Source organism: Nanorana parkeri, unplaced genomic scaffold (assembly GCF_000935625.1).
Source record: "Nanorana parkeri isolate BGI_ZX_2015 unplaced genomic scaffold, ASM93562v1 scaffold1590, whole genome shotgun sequence".
Classification (NCBI taxonomy): domain Eukaryota; kingdom Metazoa; phylum Chordata; class Amphibia; order Anura; family Dicroglossidae; genus Nanorana; species Nanorana parkeri.
The window spans coordinates 304320-320378 of record NW_017307858.1 but is presented as its reverse complement, the minus strand read 5'-3'; the positions used below and the strand labels follow the sequence as shown (position 1 = coordinate 320378).

At 51.1% G+C, this 16059-nt stretch overlaps 1 protein-coding gene across 1 annotated transcript in view; it reads right to left on the bottom strand.

Annotated features, from left to right (window-relative positions):
• Nucleotides 1-16059, bottom strand: part of LRP3 (LDL receptor related protein 3) — a gene marked incomplete at its 3' end in the record, with an annotated part of 34787 nt that overhangs the window by 4526 nt on the left and 14202 nt on the right. The window contains exons 2-6 of the mRNA XM_018570747.1: nucleotides 8805-8852; nucleotides 8004-8142; nucleotides 6553-6761; nucleotides 2170-3256; nucleotides 139-271 (exon numbers count right to left, since the gene is read on the bottom strand). Coding sequence (XP_018426249.1) covers nucleotides 139-271; nucleotides 2170-3256; nucleotides 6553-6761; nucleotides 8004-8142; nucleotides 8805-8852 — 1616 coding nt within the window. The remainder of the gene's footprint in view (nucleotides 1-138; nucleotides 272-2169; nucleotides 3257-6552; nucleotides 6762-8003; nucleotides 8143-8804; nucleotides 8853-16059) is intronic.

The following is a 16059-nucleotide window of genomic DNA, read 5'->3' as shown; positions in this document are numbered from 1 at the left end:
AGACAGAGACAGACAGACAGACAGAGACAGACAGACAGAGACAGACAGACAGACACAGAGATAGACAGAGACAGACAGAGAGAGACAGACAGACAGAGACAGACAGAGAGACAGAGACAGACAGACAGATTTACATACTTGGGAGTCGCTGAAAGCTGGAAAGTCCTCCACAGGCGGGATAAGCCCCTGAGCAATAAGTTGCCCATAAGAAGGAGGAGCCTCACGTCTGACAAACTCCGCCTCCAAGCGGGTCATCTGAGTTTCGAAAGCCCTAAAGAAGAAATTAGTTTATTAGTTATACGTGGAGGGGACACAGTCTCTCTGCTAAGGTACAGGAGCACCTAGGCACCCTCACATACCAGGAAGAGCTCTGCTAAGGTACAGGAGCACCTAGGCACCCTCACATACCAGGAAGAGCTCTGCTAAGGAACAGGAGCACCTAGGCACCCTCACATACCAGGAAGAGCTCTGCTAAGGTAAAGGAGCACCTAGGCACCCTCACATACCAGGAAGAGCTCTGCTAAGGTAAAGGAGCACCTAGGCACCCTCACATACCAGGAATAGTAAAGTGCTGGGCTTCCCATCACTGTCAGTCTTGGATGACCATGATCATCAAGAAAGATAGGGGGAACCTCTCCCAAGGAGGGCCATAGACAACAATTAAATAGGACAGAGGTTCTAACCCTTTCACACTGCATCCAAATACCGTGTTTCCCCGAAAATAAGACACTTTCTTATATTTTTTGGGGGCTCAAAAAAACACACTAGGTCTTATTTTCAGGGTAGGTCTTATTTTTTTTTTTTTATGTACAACAATCCTCCCTTCTTCATGTACAAGAATAGGGTGATCAGGGCAATCAGGGCGACGTACCTTTCCAAGAGCAATTTGCTAACCAATCGCTGGCAGGGCTGTCTTTAAGGCGGGGCAAAAGGGGCAGCTGCCCAGGGCCCAGTCATTGCTGATGGGCCCTGTAAACCATAAACTAGTGCTAATGCTGTGTCTGCACCGGCCGCCTCTTCAGCACTGGGGAGGGGGCTGGCACAGCTGGCTCTGGATCCAGAGAGGCAGAGTCAGCTATCAATCAGGTAGCGGGGTGGATCCTGACAATAGTGTCGGGATGTTTCCCAGCTGCAGCGCGACTCTGTGCTGCCAGCATATAGCGGGCAATATTGCATGGCGGGGCAAGGTGTGGCAGGGGACCCAAGAAAATGTTTGCCCAGGGTCCAATCAATATTAAAGACGGCTCTGATCGCTGGCCAGAATGAGCGAAGCGCGCTTTCACTATGGATTCCTCACAGGCGGGGTGCATTTGGTATCACTCCGCCTGTGACGCGAACCGGCGCTATAGAGGAAGCATCGGCTTATGCGGCTCTGCTCCCTCCGCTGCCGCCTCGCTTCCTCTAGCGCCGGCTTTGTTGGCACCGCTGATTCTCTCCCGCGGGTCTTCAAGTTCCCCCTTATGCCACCACCGGCCCTGGGAATGGTCACAACTAGGTCTTATTTTCCGGGTAGGTCTTATATTTTAGCAATTCCCCAAAATAGTACTAGGCAGTGGCGTCACAAGAGGAGGTGCGGGGGGTGCGGCCAGGTGACTGTCCCCTCCTCTCTCTGCCGGCGTCCATCACCAAGATGGCCACCGGCAGGTTGTCTTATTTTCGGGGTAGGTCTTATTTTCGGAGTAGGTCTTATTTTCGGGGTAGGTCTTATTTTCGGGGTAGGTCTTATTTTCGGGGTAGGTCTTATTTTCGGGGTAGGTCTTATTTTCGGGGAAACAGGGTATCTATAAAACACGGTTTTGGATATAAATATACTGGAATACAGAAAGTAGCAACAACAGAGGGTTTTCTGGGCCTGCACAGAGCTCTGACCTCAACCCTACTGAACACCATTGGGATGAATTGGAACACCAATTTTCCAGACGGGTCTTCTCATCCATCACCAGTACCTGACCTCACAAATGGGACAAATTCCCACCAACAATCCCCAAAATCTTGTGGAAGCCTTTTTCAGAAGGGTGGAGGCCGCCTCCACAGTCACGGCCATGGTTTTAGATCGGGATGTCCATCAAGGTAATCTAGGTGTGATGGTCAGATGGCCACCGACGTTTGGCCATAAAGTGCCCTTATTCACAAGCCCGCCAGGTAAAGAAGGTACACACGCCGGCTCACCTGTATTCCCGGCTTCTCAGCGAGTAGAGCTTGAACGCGCACCCCAAGGCGACCACCAGCAGCAGGCCGCACACCAGGCTGCCGATCAGCGCCGCCGTGATGACCTTCCTCGGCACGATGACCAGGCAGTTCTGCTCGTCGCTTCCGTCCTGGCAATCCTCTTGCCCATCGCAGCGCCAGGTCTCGAAGATGCACAGGTTGGTGCCGCAGTGGAAGTTGCCCGGCTGGCACGTGAAGCAGTTTTTCTCGTCCGAGCCGTCCGGGCAGTTTTTTTGGTTATTGCAGCGGTCCAGGTAGGAGTAGCACAAGCCGCTCCCCCCCTCGCAGGGGAACTCGGTGCTTTGGCAGGCCGGGCAGCTCTCCTCGTCCTTGCCGTTGGGGCAGTGCCACCACCCGTCGCAGTTCTGGCTGTCCGAGTAGCACACGTCGTCCATTCCGCACGGGTGCTCCCAGGGGAGGCAGTAGCCCTTGACTTGGTAGGTGGCGTTGAACCCGTGGCCCATGCTCTTCGAGCGCGCGTGGTACGTCAGCGTGAGCTGGCCGTTGGCGGACTCGGCGCTGACCGTGTGGCGGTTGTTTCGGAAGGAGAGGGTTTGGAGGAGTTTGTCGCTCCTCTCGCCGATGCCCTCGTACACCCTCACGAAGTCGCTGTACCCCAGCTGCAGGTCCATTTGCAGGATGACGTGGCGGTTGTCCTCCGTGTCCACGTACCACGCGCACTGCAGCTCCGAGCGCCCGCGGTCGGCCCGGAAGAAGTCCGGCGAGGCGAAGGAGCCGTAGAAATTGCTGAGCTTCCCGCCGCACGACAGCTCTGGGCAGTTGTCCTCGTCGGCCCCGCTGAGGCAGTCCTTCACGGAGTTGCAGCGCAGCTCATTGGACATGCACTGCGTGGAGTGCGCCGCGTTACAAGGGAAGGTCCCCGGGGGGCAGAGGCTGGTGCGGATCTCCGTGGATGGCGGCGTGCAGTTGCGTTCGTCCGAGTTATCCCCGCACTCGTCCATGGCGTTACACTTCCAGGTGCTCGGAATGCATTTCCCGTTTCCGCAGAGAAATTCATCCGCCGGACAGGAACTTTGTCCCATTTTACCTGTTTCGGGGGAAATACAGAAATGTCACCATTTCAGGAAAAACATACGTTCCCCCTAATCATTCACTGCCATACAAATCCTTCCTCTCCCCCGCTATACAAGTACAAGTGTATGGAAAGCTAACATTGTTTTTTTAGATTTGGAGAGAGTAGGGGAAGGGTTAAAACCTCGGCCATTCTTTGCTGTCTGTGTCACATTGGAGAAGATTTCCTTTTATTTCCTGTGCTGGAGACACAACAGGAAGTGAGAGGAAATCCAAAGTGCTGCATCGGGTATTTGTATGGCGCTGGATGTCATTCAACTCGGAAGACTGATGACACCTAGTGGCGGACATGAAGAACTGCGAGGGAGGCTCTGGATTCAATGCAGGTACTGCAGCAGAAACTACTTTTTTATCTTTCGATGGGCTGCTCATTTCTTAAATATTTTTGAATGGAGTTCTGCTTTAAACTGGAACTACATCAGTGTAAATCTGACCTCCATCCTTCCCTTCAGTCTTCTGTCTGACCTCCGTCCTTCCCTTCAGTCTTCTATCTGACCTCCGTCCTTCCTTCAGTCTTCTATCTGACCTCCGTCCTTCCTTCAGTCTTCTATCTGACCTCCGTCCTTCCTTCAGTCTTCTATCTGACCTCCGTCCTTCCTTCAGTCTTCTATCTGACCTCCGTCCTTCCTTCAGTCTTCTATCTGACCTCCGTCCTTCCTTCAGTCTTCTATCTGACCTCCGTCCTTCCTTCAGTCTTCTATCTGACCTCCGTCCTTCCTTCAGTCTTCTATCTGACCTCCGTCCTTCCTTCAGTCTTCTATCTGACCTCCGTCCTTCCTTCAGTCTTCTATCTGACCTCCGTCCTTCCTTCAGTCTTCTATCTGACCTCCGTCCTTCCTTCAGTCTTCTATCTGACCTCCGTCCTTCCTTCAGTCTTCTATCTGACCTCCGTCCTTCCTTCAGTCTTCTATCTGACCTCCGTCCTTCCTTCAGTCTTCTATCTGACCTCCGTCCTTCCTTCAGTCTTCTATCTGACCTCCGTCCTTCCTTCAGTCTTCTATCTGACCTCCGTCCTTCCTTCAGTCTTCTATCTGACCTCCGTCCTTCCTTCAGTCTTCTATCTGACCTCCGTCCTTCCTTCAGTCTTCTATCTGACCTCCGTCCTTCCTTCAGTCTTCTATCTGACCTCCGTCCTTCCTTCAGTCTTCTATCTGACCTCCGTCCTCCCCTTCAGTCTTGCGTAGTTGTACCGGCTCCTCTCCTGATGTCACTGTACACTGGGAGCTTCTCACAATGTGCATTAGAAGCTGCAAAAAGTCAGATAGAGCCGCCTCATTTCCTGGCTGGAGGACGTCCAGCATCCTCCAACTCTTTCCTTCCCCCAGCTTGACTGTCCCTGTGCCTTTGATTCATTGGATCCCAGTTCTTTCAATCATAGAGGTTCAGCATCACATGTGGTGCAAATACAGCCTGCTTAGGAATGCCCATGCCCCCAGACTGACAGCCACCCATCGAGGCATTCTGATATTTGTATAACTCCTCCTGCGGCTTGCATCAGGGCTGAGGGTTCTTGAGAGGAGTAATGAGGCAGGGCAGTGGCCTCACAAGGGGGGTGCGGCCTGCACCCGGGTGACATCATTGCAGGGGTGACACCAAAATGACTGGCAGTCATTTTGGTGTCACCCTCTCTAAAAAGTCAGGCACTGGGTCATGGACAGAGAGTTCAACAGTGCCAAAGAGAGAGGAGGGGACCCGGCGGCACACCTCATCCCACCGGGTGAACGTCCCCTCCTCTCTCTGCGGGCGTCCATCACTAAGATGGCCGCCGTCAGGCATCAGTCAGATGGCCGCGCATGCGGGTGACACCCGGCCTCGGGACGCCCCCTGAGGCAGTGTGCTATGATGTTTTCAGGAACCTATGTACAGCACCCCGCCGGCCCCTCCCACCAACCGTGATCTGCCTGCATTGCACAAAGGAGCGCAGGGACCCAACGATGACATCACCGGGTACAATAATAGGAACGTAACAACAATGGAAATGTTTCAGTTATCTTATTGATGAAACTTCGGCTTTAAATGTTTTCTGCAAAGATATAATGGGCCCGAGCTCCGGTAATTGCCGGCTGTACTCCATGTTCTATCAGATTGCACTTTAGATGTTCCGCTCAGATCTTCTCCTCAAGGTTCAGCACCATCAGCTCTGCTGCCATTGGAGGAGAAATGGACATTAACAGGAACAAAGTCCCAGCGAAGGCCGTAAGTGCGGCGGATGGAGGCCGATGTTTTTTTAATTCTCTCATCACAAGGACGCCTCTCATGGAGTCAATTAGGAGAACGGCGAGAAGTGCGTCTGACTTATTATTCCGCCATCAGAGGAGCCGCGGAGGATTCCATGCCAGAGCTCATTCTGGATATTGTTACATCGTCAACCCGAAATCCATATTCTGATCCGACTTATCGCATCGCACGGAAACTTCCCGCCTCTGTGATTGCTGAACTCCGGACACAAAGACTTCATATAAATATATTCCCCCCGATAGTCACAACGGGTATAAATACACTTTGTGTCTACCAAAGCCAGTTGTTACAATGTAAAGCAGCAGTGACATCATCACTGTGCTGTACATAGTCAGTGCAGGGAGAAGAGCTGTGGGAGGGCCCGGCAGGCCACACCCACTACAGGAAGGGGGGCGTAAACAAGACCAGTTACCCTGCACAGGCAGAGAGAGCAGCAGTGACAGGTCTTTATTACAGGAAGCTCCACCCGCTAAAGGAAACTACAGGAGGGGGCGGAGACAAGACCAGTCGCCCTGCACAAGAAGAGAGAGAGAGCAGCAGTGAGCGGTCTTTATTACAGGAGGGGGCGGAGACAAGACCAGTCACCATGCACAAGTAGAGAGAGCAGCAGCGACAGGTCTTTATTATAGGAGGGGGCGGAGACAAGACCAGTCACCCTGCACAAGTAGAGAGAGCAGCAGTGATAGGTCTTTACTACAGGAAGCTCCACCCTCTAAAGGAAACAACAGGAGGGGGCGGAGACAAGACCAGTCACCCTGCACAAGTAGAGAGAGCAGCAGTGACCGGTCTTTATTACTGGAAACTCCACCTACTACATGGGGGAGAATTAATCCCAGGCTCCGTAATAGCGAAGCGCGTCGATGCGAGCAAAATCTCGCCGCTTTGCACCGGCGGGCACCTCCTGCATATAGTTTCAGCCCAGAGGGTCAGCAGGTTGCCCGGCAGGTGCAAAGGTCACTCTCTAACGGGGCAAACCGGCTGCAACCTGATTGGTCGCCCGTCGCTCTCTCTTACCCCGGATGTAGGACAGCCGGAACCCCTGAGACTGGCCGGAGCTGGAGGCGTCCGAGTGGAAGAAGATCCAGACGTGGTCCCGGGAGGAGGTGAAGGGCGGAGGCATGGTGGAGCCGCACACTTTGTACTCCTCCCGTTTCGAAGACGGGCCAATCAGGAGCCAGTCCACGGAGCACTTGTGAGAGTCCTGAAGGTCGAAATTCTTGAAGCTGCGGAGCACAAAAATATGATTTTGTATAAAAATGATATCAAAAAATTATAGCTGTAGTCAACAAAACGAGAGGTCAGCTCCACCCATTGGAGGAATAGATGTCACCTGAGCTGCAGAGAGCCTTGCGACTCCTCTGCCCTACTATATCTCCCATAGTAATTTTCCTGCGTCTACTGACAAGAGCTGTGATGCAAGTAGTGGGCTGGCTCCTGGGAGGAGTTATGCAAATATTTAAATGCCTTTCTGGGCGGGTGTCAGTCTGGAGGAGTGGGCGTTCCCAGGCAGGCTGCATTTGCCCACATGTGATGCTGAGCCTCCAATCCAATAAAAGGGGAGGGGCTGATGCTGGACATCTTCCAGCCAGGAAATGAGGGGTGGCTCTATCTGACTTGCTGCAGCTTCTAATGCACATTGTGAGAAGCTCCCAGTGTGCAGTGACATCAGAGGAAGAGGAGCCGGTACAACTGTGCAAGACTGAAGGGAAGGACGGAGGTCAGATAGAAGACTGAAGGGGTAGGACGGAGGTCAGATAGAAGACTGAAGGGGGGGACGGAGGTCAGATAGAAGACTGAAGGGGAGGACGGAGGTCAGATAGAAGACTGAAGGGGAGGCCGGAGGTCAGATAGAAGACTGAAGGGGAGGCCAGAGGTCAGATATAGGACTGAAGGGAAGGACAGAGGTCAGACTGAAGGGAATGACAGAGGTCAGACAGAAGGGAAGGACAGAGTTCAGACTGAAGTTAAAGACAGCGGTCACAGGTCAGACTGAGGGGAAGGACGGAGGTCAGACCGAAGGGAAGGATGGAGGTCAGAGGTCAGACTGAAGGGAAGGACCGAGGTCAGACTGAAGGGAAGGACCATGGTCAGAGGTCAGACTGAAGGGAAGGACGTAGGTCAGGTAGAAGACTGAAGGGAAGGGCGGAGGTCACATAGTAGACTGAAGGGAAGGACGGAGGTCACATAGTAGACTGAAGGGAAGGACGGAGGTCAGATAGAAGACTGAAGGGAAGGACGGAGGTCACATAGAAGACTGAAGGGAAGGACGGAGGTCAGATACAAGACTGAAGGGAAGGACGGAGGTCAGATAGAAGACTGAAGGGGAAGACGGAGGTCAGATAGAAGACTGAAGGGGAGGTCGGAGGTCAGATAGAAGACTGAAGGGGAGGTCGGAGGTCAGATATAACAGTGACATATTCCAATAATAAATGAAATGGCGTTTAATTTGCTTTGTGATTTGTTACCTTATTGTGATGACGTCCCCGTGATCTCCCTGGATGTACCAGCTGCAGTTCATGGTAGAGGGGTAGTTCAGGGGCCAGGCTGGACTGTAGATCACCCCTCTCCTCTCAGTGTGCTGTTCCAGTTTACCGCTGCAGGCAGCTGCCAAGAAGACACAATGTGACAACGTTACCTCACTCAGAAAGTGCTCAGCAGCACAACAGACAGAGACAGCAGTGCCTTAGATCTCACACTACAGATAGACAGCTATGAGGCTCACAGGAGAGCCTAGGCACAGGAAGTGCTGATATCAGATGTGCCTCGGCACAGGAAGTGCCCTGATATCACATGTGCCTAGACACAGGAAGCACTCTGATATCAGATGTTCCTAGGCACAGGAAGTGCTCCGATATCAGATGTGTCTTGGCACAGGAAGTGCTCTGATATCAGATGTGCCTAGACACAGGAAGTGCTCTGATATCAGATGTGCCTAGACGCAGGAAGTGCTCTGAAATCAGATGTGCCCAGACGCAGGAAGTGCTCTGATATCAGATGTGCCTAGACACAGGAAGTGCTCTGATATCAGATGTGCCTAGATGCAGGAAGTGCTCAGAAATCAGATGTGCCCAGACACAGGAAGTGCTCTGATATCAGATGTGCCTAGACACAGGAAGTGCTCTGATATCAGATGTGCCCAGACACAGGAAGTGATCTGATATCAGATGTGCCCAGACACAGGAAGTGCTCTGTTTTGTTATTTCTGTTTTTCTTGTAATAATAACGAGAGAGAGAAAAGAAAAAGACAATAAAACACAATTTCTCACCAGTGAAGGGGAACGTCGTGTCCACCCATCCCGGGGAGATCGCATTCACTGCAAGAGAAGAGAGAATCCCCAGTTACAATGTATCAGTGGCGGCGTCTCTGCCCTTCGCTCCCTCCATCACCTTCACTCTTTCATACATTGTTGCAGAGCGGAAATCAGGAGATAGAACCCGGAGATATTCTCCCGACCGCGCAATATAACCACAGAGATAATGAAAGAGATAAAACGTGGAATATAAACAGGAAATGGAAAATCTTCTGCCCGGCAACCAATCTCAAATAATAAGCGTGATTAATAAACCCGTCCGAGATACAAATCCACATTCTCCCCTCCCCCCACCCAACCACGTACATGTGATATAATGGAGGAGAGCAACGCACAATTCCGCATGTTCTACGAATTCTCCTTCTTGTCATTTTATTAATTTTTATTATTGAGGCCGGAGCAGCAGTGCTGCAAGAGAGACTTATGAAAAGACTGGGACACCTTGAGTGTACGTGACAACTCGAGGATTGGTGAGCCCTTATCTGTTATATGCTACAGCGAGCTATTTATGTTGGATTTCATGTTATCTACCGTTTTGAAAGCAAATAAACTGCATTGTACTTGCACCTCCGGTCTACAGTGGAGTGTCCTTGTTACAATATATATATATAATTGTATTTTTATTACAGGTATTTATATAGCGCCGACAATTTTACACAGCGCTTTACGTAGTTGCACATTCACATCAGTCCCTACCCTCAAGGAGCTTACAATCTAAGGTCCCGATCTCACATGCATACATAGAGGGCCAATTTAGAGAGGAGCCAATTATCTTCCAGCATGTCTTTGGAGTGTGGGAGGAAACCCACGCAAGCACAGGGAGAACATGTAAACTCCATGCAGATAGTGTCTTGGCCGGCATAATTATTTTAAAAGAATACATGCTAAGTTCTGTGTCCTCCTAACCATCTTGTCTTGAATTATATAGTAACTGTTACTGTCTTCCTCAATATTGTAAAGCGCTGCGCACACTCTCGGCGCCATATAAATCCTGTATAATATTAATAACAATAATAATGTGTCAGTGCAAGCCTACAATTTTCCTTGCCCCTGTGACAACCGCTGTCACATTTATTGTTCTGGTGTCACAGGGACAGGAAGTCATACATTCCAACCTTATGGTCCCGGTGTTCTATCAAAAGCTCCAACTCGTCGAAATCTCCAACTACCTCACTGCCGGGTATTTGCAAGTTGGAGATTTGCGACCAGACAGCGTTAGACTGCAAAACACAAAGACTGACGGAGCTTCTGTGCAGCTGCATTTTAACAATATTCAGCAGGTGGCAAACTCGACGAGGTATGCTGGAAACGCTATGCGCGCATGCGCACCGCAACTGTACGGAGCTCCAGTCTTTCTGAGCACTGGAAGCGAGGTAGTTGGAGAGCTCAATGAGTTGGAGCTTTCGATAGAGCACCGGATAATGGGATATTGTTAGCCCCACCCACAGTCTGCATTTTGTCTTTTCATTCCTTTCCAGTTGGGCGCGCCCAAATCACAACTACTTTATGAGTTGCTCTTGCCCCGACTCCGCCTCTATATATGTGGGGACCGCCCCCTCAGGGTCCCAATCCCCGCATTGAGTGGCTTTTTGAGTTATTGTGCAATAGGTTGATGCCGTGATCCCGGGACGTGGCCCCCAGACAGGGCATTAGAGGCACAGGGGATTAAGATGTGGGACTGTCCCGGCAAGTCCCAGACAGCGGAAGTGAAGGAGGAGAATTCCAATACGGACCCGGACGGCTCTGACTTGTTGTATCCAAATAAAAAAATAATAAAATAAATGAATAATAATACAAAATACAACTTTTTGGGTATTTGGGCTTTCACAGGTTTCAGTTTCTGAGTGTTGGGCTGTACGTAGCCCGACCCCCTTTCAGTAATGTTTCCGCACAATATCTCTTCGGGGGTCAATGTTGCTGTAAATAATCACTTCTGCAGATTTGCCGAAAAACTGCAAAGGTCACATTGGTGAAATTAGGCTCCTCCTCTGAACGCCATATGTCGCGGATATCAGTCTCTGCGTGTAGGACACGTCAGGATTATGAACAATGACTTAAAGGGATGAATATGTCATCTAGAAGCAGAGATTCTGAGTTATGAAATGTGGAAAAAAAAAAGCTGGAATATCGCCCGCAGGTGCTGGTGAGATGTTTGCTTTAAACTCCGAGACCAAAAAATGTTGTCCTCATACAAGAGCCATGTGTGTTATTCCTGGAAACTTTTGTGTATTTCTTCCAGATCTGTGCAGTAATCCAGTGTGAGGGTGACTGGTCTTGTCTCCGCCCCCTCCTGTAATAAAGACCGCTCACTGCTGCTCTCTCTCTTTGTGCAGGGTGACTGGTCTTGTCTCCGCCCCCTCCTGTAATAAAGACCGCTCACTGCTGCTCTCTCTCTTTGTGTAGGGTGACTGGTCTTGTCTCCGCCCCTTCCTGTAATATAGACCGATCACTGCTGCTCTCTCTTTCCTTGTGTAGGGTGACTGGTCTGGTCTCCACCCCCTCCTGTAGTTTCCTGTAGTGGGTTGAGCTTCCTGTAAAAGAAACTGGTCAGTGTTGCTTCCTCTGCTTGTGCAAGGTGACTGGTCTTGTCTCCGCCCCCTCCTATAGTTTCCTGTAGTGGGTGGGGTCTGCTGGTCCCCCTCCCACAGCTTTGCGCCCTGCACAAGAGAGGAAGGCAGGAGGAAGCATTTCCTCAGTCTCCCCTCTCCCAGCGATCAGACTGCTTCAGGCAGGAGGAAGCATTTCCTCAGTCTCCCCTCCCCCAGTAATCAGACTGCTGCAGGCAGGAGGAAGTATTTCCTTGGTCTCCCCTCCCCCAGTGATCAGTCAGCTGCAGGCAGGAGGAGGCATTTCCTCAGTCTCTTCTCTCCCAGTGATCAGACTGCAACATTGTGGCAAGTCACATGGCAAGAGGGGCTGATTTGTGTTAGACATTTGTGAACACAGCCCAGATCTGCGTAGGGACCAGGATTGAGATGATTGTGTCATCTCTGAGCCGGCATCTCAGTCCGAGAAGTAGGTGGTGACCCTGGATGATGCCTGAACAAAGATGGTGCTGTCCATCTGGAGAGAAAAGCAGATTGTCAGGGGGAGTCCTGTGATCTCTGTGAGAAGTAATAAATACCTGGAGGGGTCACACTGGCACAATACTGAGCATGCTACACTTAACATGAGAAAACATATCTGATGACAGGTCCACTTTAAGTTCCCACAATCCGGTCTGATAATTACTTGGAAAGGAAACACGGAAACCATTTGATATTAATGGAGGGAATTCGTCTGTAATCCAGTTAAGTGTCCGGCAGGAAGTGGTTGTGTGTGATGCTCGCTTACTAATATGCTCATTAAGGACATACGGGCCTTCCATTCCTCCTCAGCCCCGGCCGCATCTGGTGAGGAGGACGGCCGGCACTCTCCCTTCTCTCTGTATAGGTTATGGGAGGACTAATGGAGGTCAGTCCTCCGCCACCTCTGTGACCTCTCCTCTCCTACATGTCACACTGACAGCTATATGACAACCGAGCACAATACATCTCACGTGTCACTCATCACAGCTCTGCCATGAAAACCTGATGACTTTGGTCCCTGATATGATGGGAGAGGAGAGAGAATAGAGGAGTTCCACCCCCTCCTGTAGTTTCCTGTAGTGGGTTGAGCTTCCTGTAAAAGAAACTGGTCAGTGTTGCTTCCTCTGCTTGTGCAAGGTGACTGGTCTTGTCTCCGCCCCCTCCTATAGTTTCCTGTAGTGGGTGGGGTCTGCTGGTCCCCCTCCCACAGCTTTGCGCCCTGCACAAGAGAGGAAGGCAGGAGGAAGCATTTCCTCAGTCTCCCCTCTCCCAGCGATCAGACTGCTTCAGGCAGGAGGAAGCATTTCCTCAGTCTCCCCTCCCCCAGTAATCAGACTGCTGCAGGCAGGAGGAAGTATTTCCTTGGTCTCCCCTCCCCCAGTGATCAGTCAGCTGCAGGCAGGAGGAGGCATTTCCTCAGTCTCTTCTCTCCCAGTGATCAGACTGCAACATTGTGGCAAGTCACATGGCAAGAGGGGCTGATTTGTGTTAGACATTTGTGAACACAGCCCAGATCTGCGTAGGGACCAGGATTGAGATGATTGTGTCATCTCTGAGCCGGCATCTCAGTCCGAGAAGTAGGTGGTGACCCTGGATGATGCCTGAACAAAGATGGTGCTGTCCATCTGGAGAGAAAAGCAGATTGTCAGGGGGAGTCCTGTGATCTCTGTGAGAAGTAATAAATACCTGGAGGGGTCACACTGGCACAATACTGAGCATGCTACACTTAACATGAGAAAACATATCTGATGACAGGTCCACTTTAAGTTCCCACAATCCGGTCTGATAATTACTTGGAAAGGAAACACGGAAACCATTTGATATTAATGGAGGGAATTCGTCTGTAATCCAGTTAAGTGTCCGGCAGGAAGTGGTTGTGTGTGATGCTCGCTTACTAATATGCTCATTAAGGACATACGGGCCTTCCATTCCTCCTCAGCCCCGGCCGCATCTGGTGAGGAGGACGGCCGGCACTCTCCCTTCTCTCTGTATAGGTTATGGGAGGACTAATGGAGGTCAGTCCTCCGCCACCTCTGTGACCTCTCCTCTCCTACATGTCACACTGACAGCTATATGACAACCGAGCACAATACATCTCACGTGTCACTCATCACAGCTCTGCCATGAAAACCTGATGACTTTGGTCCCTGATATGATGGGAGAGGAGAGAGAATAGAGGAGGGGAGAGGAGAGAGAATAGAGGAGGGGAGAGGAGAGAGAATGGAGAGGAAAAGGAATGGAGAGGAGAGAGAATAGAGGAGAGGAGAGAGAATAGAGGAGGGGAGAGAATAGAGGAGAGGAGAGAGAATAGAGGAGGGGTGAGAATAGAGGAGAGGAGAGAATAGAGGAGAGGAGAGAGAATAGAGGAGGGGAGAGAATAGAGGAGGGGAGAGGAGAGGATAGAGGAGGGGAGAGGAGAGGATAGAGGAGGGGAGAGGAGAGAGGATAGAGGAGGGGAGAGGAGAGAGAATAGAGGAGGGGAGAGAATAGAGGAGGGGAGAGAATAGAGGAGAGGAGAGAATAGAGGAGTGGAGGGGAGAGGATAGAGAATAGAGGGGAGAGGAGAGAGAATAGGGGAGGGGTTCTCCACCCCCTCCTGTAGTTTCCTGTAGTGGGTTGAGCTTCCTGTAAAAGAAACTGGTCAGTGTTGCTTCCTCTGCTTGTGCAAGGTGACTGGTCTTGTCTCCGCCCCCTCCTATAGTTTCCTGTAGTGGGTGGGGTCTGCTGGTCCCCCTCCCACAGCTTTGCGCCCTGCACAAGAGAGGAAGGCAGGAGGAAGCATTTCCTCAGTCTCCCCTCTCCCAGCGATCAGACTGCTTCAGGCAGGAGGAAGCATTTCCTCAGTCTCCCCTCCCCCAGTAATCAGACTGCTGCAGGCAGGAGGAAGTATTTCCTTGGTCTCCCCTCCCCCAGTGATCAGTCAGCTGCAGGCAGGAGGAGGCATTTCCTCAGTCTCTTCTCTCCCAGTGATCAGACTGCAACATTGTGGCAAGTCACATGGCAAGAGGGGCTGATTTGTGTTAGACATTTGTGAACACAGCCCAGATCTGCGTAGGGACCAGGATTGAGATGATTGTGTCATCTCTGAGCCGGCATCTCAGTCCGAGAAGTAGGTGGTGACCCTGGATGATGCCTGAACAAAGATGGTGCTGTCCATCTGGAGAGAAAAGCAGATTGTCAGGGGGAGTCCTGTGATCTCTGTGAGAAGTAATAAATACCTGGAGGGGTCACACTGGCACAATACTGAGCATGCTACACTTAACATGAGAAAACATATCTGATGACAGGTCCACTTTAAGTTCCCACAATCCGGTCTGATAATTACTTGGAAAGGAAACACGGAAACCATTTGATATTAATGGAGGGAATTCGTCTGTAATCCAGTTAAGTGTCCGGCAGGAAGTGGTTGTGTGTGATGCTCGCTTACTAATATGCTCATTAAGGACATACGGGCCTTCCATTCCTCCTCAGCCCCGGCCGCATCTGGTGAGGAGGACGGCCGGCACTCTCCCTTCTCTCTGTATAGGTTATGGGAGGACTAATGGAGGTCAGTCCTCCGCCACCTCTGTGACCTCTCCTCTCCTACATGTCACACTGACAGCTATATGACAACCGAGCACAATACATCTCACGTGTCACTCATCACAGCTCTGCCATGAAAACCTGATGACTTTGGTCCCTGATATGATGGGAGAGGAGAGAGAATAGAGGAGGGGAGAGGAGAGAGAATAGAGGAGGGGAGAGGAGAGAGAATAGAGGAGGGGAGAGGAGAGAGAATAGAGGAGGGGAGAGGAGAGAGAATAGAGGAGGGGAGAGGAGAGAGAATAGAGGAGGGGAGAGGAGAGAGAATGGAGGGGAGAGAATAGAGGAGGGGAGAGAATAGAGGAGAGGAGAGAATAGAGGAGTGGAGGGGAGAGGATAGAGAATAGAGGGGAGAGGAGAGAGAATAGAGGAGGGGAGAGGAGAGAGAATAGAGGAGAGAATAGAGGAGAGAATAGAGGAGGGGAGAGAGAATAGAGGAGAGGAGAGAGAATAGAGGAGAGAGAATAGAGGAGGGAAGAGGAGAGAGAATAGAGGAGGGTAGAGGAGAGAGAATAGAGGAGGGAAGAGGAGAGAGAATAGAGGAGGGAAGAGGAGAGAGAATAGAGGAGGGGAGAGGAGAGAGAATAGAGGAGGGGAGAGGAGAGAGAATAGAGGAGGGGAGAGGAGAGAGAATAGAGGAGGGGAGAGGAGAGAGAATAGAGGAGAGGAGAGAAAATAGGAGGGTAGAGGAGGGAGAGGAGATAATAGAGGAGGGGAGAGGATAGAGAATAGAGGAGGGGAGAGGATAGGGAATAGAGGAGGGGAGAGGATAGGGAATAGAGGAGGGGAGAGAGGAGAGGAGAGAATAGAGGAGGGGAGAGAATAGAGGAGGGGAGAGAATAGAGGAGAGGAGAGAATAGAGGAGTGGAGGGGAGAGGATAGAGAATAGAGGGGAGAGGAGAGAGAATAGAGGAGGGGAGAGGAGAGAGAATAGAGGAGAGAATAGAGGAGAGAATAGAGGAGGGGAGAGAGAATAGAGGAGAGGAGAGAGAATAGAGGAGAGAGAATAGAGGAGGGAAGAGGAGAGAGAATAGAGGAGGGAGGGGGAGAGAGAATAGGGG